At 31.9% G+C, this 10442-nt stretch overlaps 1 protein-coding gene across 1 annotated transcript; it reads right to left on the bottom strand.

Annotated features, from left to right (window-relative positions):
- Window positions 1-5499: 5499 nt before the first annotated feature.
- On the bottom strand, window positions 5500-7974 carry LOC149230028 (aquaporin NIP1-1-like). The gene is made up of 5 exons (XM_089375981.1): window positions 7685-7974; window positions 7364-7588; window positions 6637-6831; window positions 6468-6529; window positions 5500-6183 (listed from the first exon to the last, which is right to left on the bottom strand). The coding sequence occupies exons 1-5, from the start codon at window positions 7817-7819 to the stop codon at window positions 5958-5960; spliced, it is 843 nt and encodes a 280-aa protein (XP_089232107.1). The 5' UTR covers window positions 7820-7974; the 3' UTR covers window positions 5500-5957.
- Window positions 7975-10442: the final 2468 nt, after the last annotated feature.

Below are 10442 nucleotides of genomic sequence, written 5' to 3'. Positions count from 1 at the left end.
TGGACGCATCATTGTATCTACTGTACTCCCTATGCTAGGATGACCTCCATTGATCTGGGATCAATGAAACTGATCTAGGATCAGTATGAGTGGTTTGAGACACTCTCTTGTGATATTGATCTGGGATCAATGAAACTGATCTGGGATCAGTGTGAGTGGTTTGAGACACTCTCTTGTGATATTGATCTAGGATTAATAAAACTGACTTTGGGTCAGTAAGAGTGATGTGACACACTCTCTTCAGATGAAACTGACTTCGGGTCAGTAGAGAATGGTATGAGACATTCTCGATCAATTCTTCTTCTTCATGGTTCAGCAGAGCAAAGCAAAGCAGAGCTCAGCAGATCAGAGCAGAGCAGAGCAGTGCAGGGCACTAATGGCAGAGATAGTATAGTCGGACATATGGATCAGTGGATGGAGTTCTCCCTAGTTGAGAGGGAGTGTTAAAATTGGCAACTAGGGCCAAACTCCATGTGGGTCATCTTATTTATGGCAGCAAATATTTTTCTTGGATCCCTCTCATCGAGAGGTGTAGGATTGATATAAAGATCATCCGATTTCGATAAGTATTTATGAATATATGAATTTATTTTGATTATGGAAAAATTGTCAAGTCAGCCAGCAACTTATGTAGGCTCAGAAGCCCAACAGTCATGTCTATTCAACCTCTATGTTTTAGTATAAATAGAAGAGGACTTGAATTCATTTGTCACACACACACTCACTCTTGTGATCTCACTTCATCCTGTTTTGGGTTTGATGAAGATGAGAGCTAGAGGGAGTGCCCTAGGGTATACGTTGCCCTAGATAACATGCCCTACATCTAAATGCATTCATGGGAGAATAAGCCCTACGTTGCTCAAAAAGTTGGAAAAGCCGGAAAAGCTGGAACTGCCGGAAAAGTCGGAACTGCCGAAAATGTTGGAAAAGCTGGAAATGCCGGAAAAGCTGGAACTACCAGAAAAGCCAGAAAAGTCGACACTGCCGGAACTATCGGAAAAGTTGGAACTACTGGAAAAGGCAGAACTGCCGAAAAAGCATGAAAATCCGGAAAAGTCGGAAAAGCTGAAAATGTCGGAACAGCCAGAAAAGCCAAAAAAGTCGGAAAAACCGGAACTACCGGAAAAGCCAGAACTGTCGGAAAAGCCGGAACTGTCGGGACTTTTGGAACTGTCGGGAACAACCAGAACTGCCGGAACTGCTAGGAACAGCCGGAACTGCCAGAATTGTCGGGAACTGCCGAAACAACCGAAGCATCTGTCTCCAAAGGAGAGCAGCATGCAAGGGACAACTTATTAGTATTGGAACCATTGTATGGTACTTAGTAGCAAATACACCAAGCATGCAATGTTACAACTAACATGCAAGGGACAACTAGCATGCAACAACAAGCATGCTAAGGACAACAAGCATGCTAGGGACAACAAGCAACCAAGGTGCAACCAACACATAGGTCAGGATGGCAACATGGTGCAGCAATGGCACATAATGCAGTACAGTGATGGGTACAGTCATAATTAATGAAGCGCGATGAGATGCAGCATAGTGATGATGGGTGTAGCATGGTCCAGCGCGGTGAGGTGCAGCATGATGACGAAATGCAGCACAATGATAAGTGAAGGAGTCACCTTGGAGAATTAGTTGAAGCAGCGTGTCTTCAACTGATCTCATGTATCATCTTCTTAGAGATGATCTATGCTCTTATCTAGATAAGTCAAAGTGTTGACTTCTATTGTAAATGTACTATCTCTCTCTGCTGAACTATTGAAGAACATATAAGAAGAATTGATCAAGGGTTTCCCCACATTGGGGTTTGTCCCTGGCTAGCGCCACATCTTGTGTCCTCTTGTCTTGGCTTGACTTGTCTTCTGCGATTTATGTTTATGTTCTATCTACGGTTTACTTTAATGTTGATGTGATTACTAATCTGGAAAAGATATTGAGCTAACTGTGAAAATTGAAATAAATTGCTCTAGCATATAACATACCTAAAATTAACAGTCCTGGTATATTTCACTGCAATTCTGGGTGGGTTGTTGTTGTTTTAGGGTGGACTAGTACTCTGGTTGGCATGGAAGGTTTTGTTACTTCAGCTAGTCCGTAGCTTCCCTATATCTAAGTCTTTATGTTCCTTATTAAGATTAAAAATGCCACGTCAGCAAGATAGAGTGAGGCATGGGGTTGGTGAGCAAGGGAAATCAAGTTAACATTGCTTGAGGACATTGGCCAAGGTGAGTTTGTAGACCCAAACCCTGCCAATATACCTGGTTTTAACGAGACTACTCCTAGTCAAGAAGACTTCAGTTGCTAGGTTAGATATCTCAAGATGCTTCTAGAATATCTTAGCAGAGATAGGCATGATGACCAAAACACGATCATCTCATTCATGAATGAGCTCCTAAGAAACTAGTGGCACATGTAGGACAGATTGGCGAATCTACAAACAGGTCAATGGCACCTACATGTAAAATTAGACCGATTTGAAGGTTGATTGGCTTAGATGGAGAGACATGTTTACTACGAGTTTCAACCTCCACCGCCACCTGGTTCACGCATGGAGAATCTGACTCCGATATCTTCCTATGATACAAAATGACTCTTGGTTGTGTACTAGTCTTTAAGGTTTTCTAGTTCTATATTCCTCTTCATTTTTAGATAGTCGAGCAATTTTGGCTATCTATAATCTTTCTTGGTAATTACCTAGTGGCCAATCAATTTGGCTAGTAGATTTTTTTGAGTTGTTCTCGATGATGTATTCTTTCAGCATAAATGAAAAGCTTAAATTCATAAGAAAAATGTTATCATCTTATCTATCTAACAAAACTCTTCAACATGACCCTTGTAGAAATTGAATGAAAATAAACCAAACAATAATTATTCCGGTCAACCACCCAAAATAAATCCTTAAAATAAATATTATAATATTTTATATGTGTGTGTCACCGGTCAAACTCTAATTACATATTAAACAAAGGATATCATATCTCCCTTTTACAGGTACTAAAGAGATTTGGACTTAATCAAATTTCATAGTAAAAAAATATTAAAAGAGAATTTTCTCCATTATTATAAAGACTTTTATCCAATTAAACATATATTTATTTTAATTTTAAATTTATGATAAACAAAACATTATTTTTATTATTATAAAAAATTTTAAAATTTTAAAAATATTAAAATTATATAATAAATTGAATTGGTTGTAATGTATAATTTTAAAAAAATAAATAAATAAATTATTGTTATGATTTAATACTATTTATTTTTAGTTAACAAATTTAATAACCTTTTGTTTAATGAGAAGGGAAAAAATTAACAATGAAAATATAAGATACATATGTTAAAAGTGAATGACTATTTCTTTAAAGATTTTTAATTGAGCCGTATAAATAATTTAGTTTTTCTGGAATAACAATCAAAAGTTAATTTACATTTATAAATAATAAGTAATAATTATTATATTATTAATTATACTACGTTTTTTTCTTTATATTAAAAAATAATTTACTAAAAGATAAACGTAATTTGTTTAACAAAATTTTAAACTATTAAATTTTAAAAAATACAATAATATAAATAAAACATAAAATTTCATTTTAATTTCTTTTTATTTTATAAATATGTTGGAAAGTGAAACTAAAATTCAAATAAGTATAATAATTCTCTCTTATTACATTGAATTAAAATAATAATTATTATTATAAGTTTAATATATAATTGCATGAGAAAAATAACAATCAGTCCATCCAAATATCAATTTTAATTTACACTTTAATTGTATTATATATAAATATGGATTTGAAAATAAGTAGGATTTAAACATTCCATACTTCTTTTTTATCCAAATATCAATTTTAATTTACACTTTAATTGTATTATATATAAATATGGATTTGAAAATAAGTAGGATTTAAACATTCCATACTTCTTTTTTATTAAAGTTTAGAAATATACTTTAATATTAATTTATAATTTCAGTTAATTAATTTATATTTTTAAATAATATAGTGCAATTATAAAAACTAAATAACTCGATTTTATAAATGGAATAATATAAACTAAATTTTAATTAATTTATTAAAAAACTTCTAAACTAAGCTTTTTCGAATATCATCAAAAGTATTCTTCCCATTAAAATCCATATCTAATTAGTTATATATTTTCACCCTTCAATTATTTACTTACACATAAGAAAGTCGAAAACACTGAAGTTAACAACTTCTGAAATATGTATAGTTATTTACTTACACGTAAAAGTAAAAAACATTTAACTTTCAAAAGACCTAATGTACTAATAACTAATTATACGTTTTTAAAAACATTGAACTTAACAAAATTTTGGAAGTCGTAATATAATAATAACTAATCATATATTTTTACCCTTAAATTGTTTACTTACACGTACAAGTCAAAAACATCAACTATATATTTTTAAAAACATTAAAGTTAATAACTTTTGAAATACTTCAAATACGTAGTCTAATGAATAGATTAAACGAAATGGTATTTTTAAGCTTATGTTTTTTATTAATTTTAAATAAAAATATTTGAGTTTAAGTTATTTAATTTATAGAATTTAAATGTTTTATAAAATTTTGAATTTAAGTTTTTGTGATTTATATTGAATTAAGAAAAAAATTTGGTAAAAATTATATAGGAGAATTTTTACTGAAGTGAGGTTCTTCGTCTGGATAAGATAAAAAAGTTTCTAACTATTCAATGTGGTTTATGGTCAAAACAATATGAAAAGGCAAATCATGGCACCAACTTAAATAGAGAGCTTTCAAGGTGATAAATCTATTTAGAAATTCAAAAATATTAAAAAAAAAAAATCACAATCATATTTAAAATTGTATGGTCAAATTCCTATGAAAAAACCATTTCATTTATAAATTACACAGTGCCATAGTGGGCTTAATGTTTAAGAGCATCACATATTCAAAACCAGAGGACGGTAGCGTATGTATGCCTTAGTAGACTTAGCAGTCACATGTTCAAAACTAGAGGACAGTAGAGAGTCTGTATCCTTAGTAGACTTAGCAGTCACATCACTCTATCCAGGAGGGTCCCTTGTCTCACAAACAAAAGAGTCTTAGTGACCTTAAAATTAGATAATATTAATAATTAATTATATAAATTTACCTACGGAGGAGGGTCCCTTCTCTCACAAACAAAAGGGTCTCATAAACTAATATGGTGTCTGGCCCTTATCCCACAAACAAAGAGGTTTCATACACCAATATGATGTATAGCCGGTCCCTTGTCCTCCCAGTCCCTTGTCCTACAAACAAAAAATGTTCCTTGTCATATAAACAAAAAATCGTGTCTTACTTGATAGTGACCTTAAAATTAGATGATATTAATAATTAATTATATAAATTTAACCTTAAATTATTTTCTCATTAAAATCAAAAACATTAAAGTTAACCACTTTTGAAAACCATATATAAAAATCAAAAACATTAAAATTAACCACCTTTGAGAAACAGATGAACTAACTAGAACAGAAACACTGAAATTGAAATGTCAACAAAAGGTATATGGAAAGGAGATACAAAATCAAAAGGTGACTTTAGAAAATCAAAAGTACATATAAAGTATATTTGCAGCATAGTGGAAGTTCGGTCCTATGTCTGCCATGACCATGACAACCTCAGATTTTTTTTTAAGCAATTATACATGCCCGCCTTATTATTAACGTTTCATGGTAATGAAGAGATTAACATGCTAATCTCCTCTGACAGATTATATGCTACACACAAAAAAAACTCATGTCAAACGTGACTGCAGAGACACCGGGAAACGACAGACAGCCTGCAGTTGTACTGCATGGTTTACAAACAACATTTTACACATTTGAAATTTTATATATTTTATCCAAATCATCGCAAATCCGCTGACTGCACACACACATGAAGGTTACGAATGGGACTAGTTGGGGATTAGCTTGGGGCATTCTATATCGAGCCGGATCTGCTGGAGCGCTGGCTCTTCAGGAATGAGCCACTCTTGGTAATTTCTCGCACAGGTTTATCAGTCAGGCGAATCATGTTGTAAGAAATAGCACCTAATATAGCACCCAGAACAGGTGCAACCATGTATATCCAAATGCTTGTATATTTGTTGCCAGCCACCGCTGAACCTAGGGTCCTTGCAGGATTCATGGAAGCTCCTGAAATCGGTCTGCCAAAAGAAAAATGAAACATGTCAATTTAGCATTGATTCCCCAAAAAAAATATTAAAAATACTGATTTTATTTCGATAATAGATTTTGGAAATATTCTAGAATTTCAGGTAGAATAGTCATGTAAACTACTTGAAATTATTATTGTTTATTAGAAATGGTTTACCTTGACACTACTATTCTATTAATAGAATTCCAAAATATTCCTAAAATTTGTAATCTGAGATTCCTAAAAATCTACAATTTGAAATAAAAATACTTATCAACAAATAAAAATCCACACCCAGATATAGCTACATTCATTGCAATGGTCGCTCCAATTGCCATTCCCGCCAATTCACCAATCTGTGTAATTGAATATTCAACGGTCAACTTTTCGTTCTGTTCATTCTAACTGCTACACTTAAATTATCAGTAATTATGGAAATGGGGAAATTTTCATAGAGATCTACCGCTCTTGTATCTGTGGCCACTGCAGAAATCACAAACATCAACAAAAACGTAACAAAAATTTCCAAGGCGAAGGACTGCATGTCTGAGCCTGAGGGAACAGTTGCTCCAATGTGTGCCACATCTTCAAACATCAAACGGAGGACAAATCCAGCAGATATTGCTGCAAGTACTTGAGCTCCTACGTAGGCTGGAACCTGTGATTTCAAGCAATAAAAGCTCAGCCGATGTCAATCGTCATAACAATATTCCTCACCATCTATCTTACCATCCAATCCTTTATGATTCGGTCGTCTCTTTGGTCATCTTTATTTGGAAAAAATTTGTAATGTTTATTAAGAAAAAAATTGTAATGAACTTAAATTGATGACAGATTTTGGAATATTATGACAATATAATGGATAAATGGTTCATAAAATTTTCTAAATATTTTAGAATCTACAATCAACATAAGAATAACTAAAATATTGTATATATGATGAAGATGAATATTTCTGGTAAATTGTATGTTGTTATTGATATGTTTTAGGGGTGAATACTTCACCCACTTCAGCTATATTGAGCTTCTTTGATTAGAAAAGCTTAATATCATTGGAACAGATTTATGTCCCTAAAAATGAGTGAAATGTTCACCTTTAAAATATCAATAATAATACACAGTTTTGCAGAAATAATCATCTTCATAAATTGTTGACTGTCGAAATATTCATACTAATATTGCATACATACTTGAGTCCAAGGAAATCTCCTAACAGCTGCAAAGGCCAGGGTTACTGCAGGATTCAAGTGAGCTCCAGAAATATGACCTATGGAGTAAATTATGATCATCGCTGCCAGTCCCCATACAATGGACACACCAAGATGAGTTATGGAACCATTGGTTTTCTTATCGATAACAATTGATCCACACCCTATAAATATCAGGAAAAATGTCCCAATAATTTCTGCTACCACCTGCACCAAATATACCCATGTCAAACCATCTTCAGTGATAGAGAAAAACAAAACTTCTGAGAATATGAAGAGCAGGCAACTGAACTATACACACACCTTCTGAGCAAATGTAACAGATGGTAAGAATGACCCACAGGTTCGTTCCGTATAAACATGGCTTTCTACTCGGCCCTCTTCAATATTTCTAACAGCATTAGCATTTTCTTGAGCAGGCATGTTATCTAAAGCCATAACCAGGCCTTGAACAAGAACTGATCCTCAGACTAGTATACTTTCCTTGGGAAAGAAAAGAAGAGCAATACTTGATAAGACCTAAGTTGTCCTATGTCCTTCTCGAATTTATAGCCACAGAACCCAACTGTAGTGCTTTAATATTTTCCACGGCATCATCAACTGATTGGTTTCTTCCAGTCTGTTCAGATAAGATTGACTTTCCAAGCAGGGCGTCCAACAGACTTGGATTACACACAAACACAACGCTTAACTTAATTTTCACACCATTTTACAGGCCTTATCACCATAGTGACGACACCATGAAGTAAGACTGATTAGGGTTTGAGGAAGTGGTAGGTTGGGTGGACTAAGCCCAGATGGTTTGAGGAAGTGGTAGGTTGGGTGGACTAAGCCCAGATGGTTTGAGGAAGTGGTAATATTTAGTTTAAGTGGTTTAAACTTTAGAGCCAGTGGTTTAGAGTTAGTCCTGAAGTTTTTTTTGGATATTGTTGTTGTTTTTTTAATTTTTTAGGCTTAAAAAGTCTGATAGTTTATCCCTTTATCATCAACTATCTATTTACCATGAAAAAGTTCTCAAAATTTCAGATACTTTCATTCCAAAATAATAAAAATAAAAAGTGGTGTTAGTTGGACTAGATTTCAAACTTCACAGTCGATGCTTTTTAAATTCTTGAAGTTACAATCTTCAATATAGCCGGCCGACATGATTCGATTCCTTTGTTTATTTCTGTCAAAAGGCATTAACCAGAAAGAGTCGTAATACTTGAGAATTCGGAAAGGCGGCCACATGGTGAATACTTGGACTTTCCTGTACGCCCGTGCGCAGATCCTTTTGCATTCAAGTTTGAACTTGTGCACAACTGTATTTATATCAAAATCTCCATTTGTGGTGGTCTGTTTCAGTGACTTCTTTTCTTTACCTTTTTTTAATGGTGGTCTTTTCATCATGTTGAAATGCCTGGAATCTAGAAGTTCATACGCTATTGAATTACATCCAATCGTTCCCATCAAATTAGGGATGTGATATGTTTATGTTAATATAATGAGATTGGCGGATTTTTTAGATCAAAACGGAGTTCCTCTTTGCACGTAAAATCTGTGCCTATCGCCTGTCATTTTTTAATGATCATATCAGATTTGAGTTTTGTATTTAATAATTAGTATCTAAAACATCTTTAGGATTTGATTGCCACCACTTAAATATATAAAACATCTTTAAAACATCTTTAGGATTTGATTGCCAGCACTTAAATATATAAGTGGATCACCTTAAATTAGTTTTAGGATGTTTTTAATTTTTTAAATAGAGTTGTTTTTAGTGTGATTTTTAGGTTTTCAGGTGTTGGAATTTGGCCGAAACATTTGAAGAAAAATTTTGATTTATGTTATTTAAACTGACCTTTTGATTGTATATATAAATTCAACAGCTTCAAAAACTTTAAGATACTTAAATTATGCAGAGGTTATCTATCCAATTTATAATTTCAATTCTTGCTAGGTTTTAGAGAAATTAAACTAAAAAACCTTTAAAAAATTATACTTAATACAACTTATTTTTAAATTATATATTTTAATTTAAAAAAACACAGCTCACCATTTTTATATAACGTTATTGTATTGTTATAAAAATAGTTATAATGGCTTTTTGTTAATGATAATTGCGAATGGGTAACTTGTAAAGGATTATTTGGGATTGATTTACGATTGAATCACAACCTTAGTGAAGGGAGAATTAAATTCGCTAATTATTATTAGAGTTATTTTTTTGGCTTTTGTAAATATAAGTTAATAATTTTAATTGTTATTATTTATTAAATAGAATTAATATAAAAGTGGGTAATGTAGCAATTGGTTAACACTAAAAAAATATTATGAATTTATTAAAATATTAATATTAGTTTATAAATTTCCTGAAAATTATTATGAACCGATGAAGCAAAAATTGATATATTATAATAATAATAATAATTTAACCATTTGAAGTTGTTGTTTTTTTTGTTTCTGTTAAGTTTTAATATTGTTATTGGTTAAACTACGTAAATAAAATTACTTATTTAAATGTTTGGTTTTTTTTGTCTATGTTAAACTAAGTAAAGAATATTTAAATATTTAAAATTTAATATTATATTTCTTAAATAATTTAAAATTATGAAATGATAAATATTTTTGTATAAATAGAAAATTATTGAAAAATGGTAAAGAATTAAATAAAAATGTACAAACAAAAATATACAAGTTGTCATTTGTGAAAAGCATATGCTAGGCTAACTATTCTATGTTTTAGTTTCTTTTGTCTGAATTTGTTGATATAATTCTTAACAATTTTGTGTTTCTTTTATTGATTAATTTCTATGCATAAATTAATTCAACATCCTTAAAAATCTCTACAGTACTTGAATTGTGAATATTACAATGCTCAAACTTGCAATTTAGATAAAATCCCTAATTAAAAAGTGAATATTACAATGTTCAAACTTGAAATGTAGACAAATCCCGAATTGAGAATGGATGGCCTAATTATGTGTCCCAAGCCACCATCATGCAAGCCACTTGCATTCTACATTATGTTATAGAATGTAGTATTTACAAGTTCTAATATTTATGTCGTAAGGCATTTCCT

The sequence above is a fragment of the Pinus tabuliformis genome, chromosome J (genome assembly GCF_031772625.1).
Source record: "Pinus tabuliformis cultivar Carrire ecotype Pingquan chromosome J, CPIR1, whole genome shotgun sequence".
Taxonomy (NCBI): domain Eukaryota; kingdom Viridiplantae; phylum Streptophyta; class Pinopsida; order Pinales; family Pinaceae; genus Pinus; species Pinus tabuliformis.
This window is presented reverse-complemented; position numbering and strand designations above follow the sequence as displayed.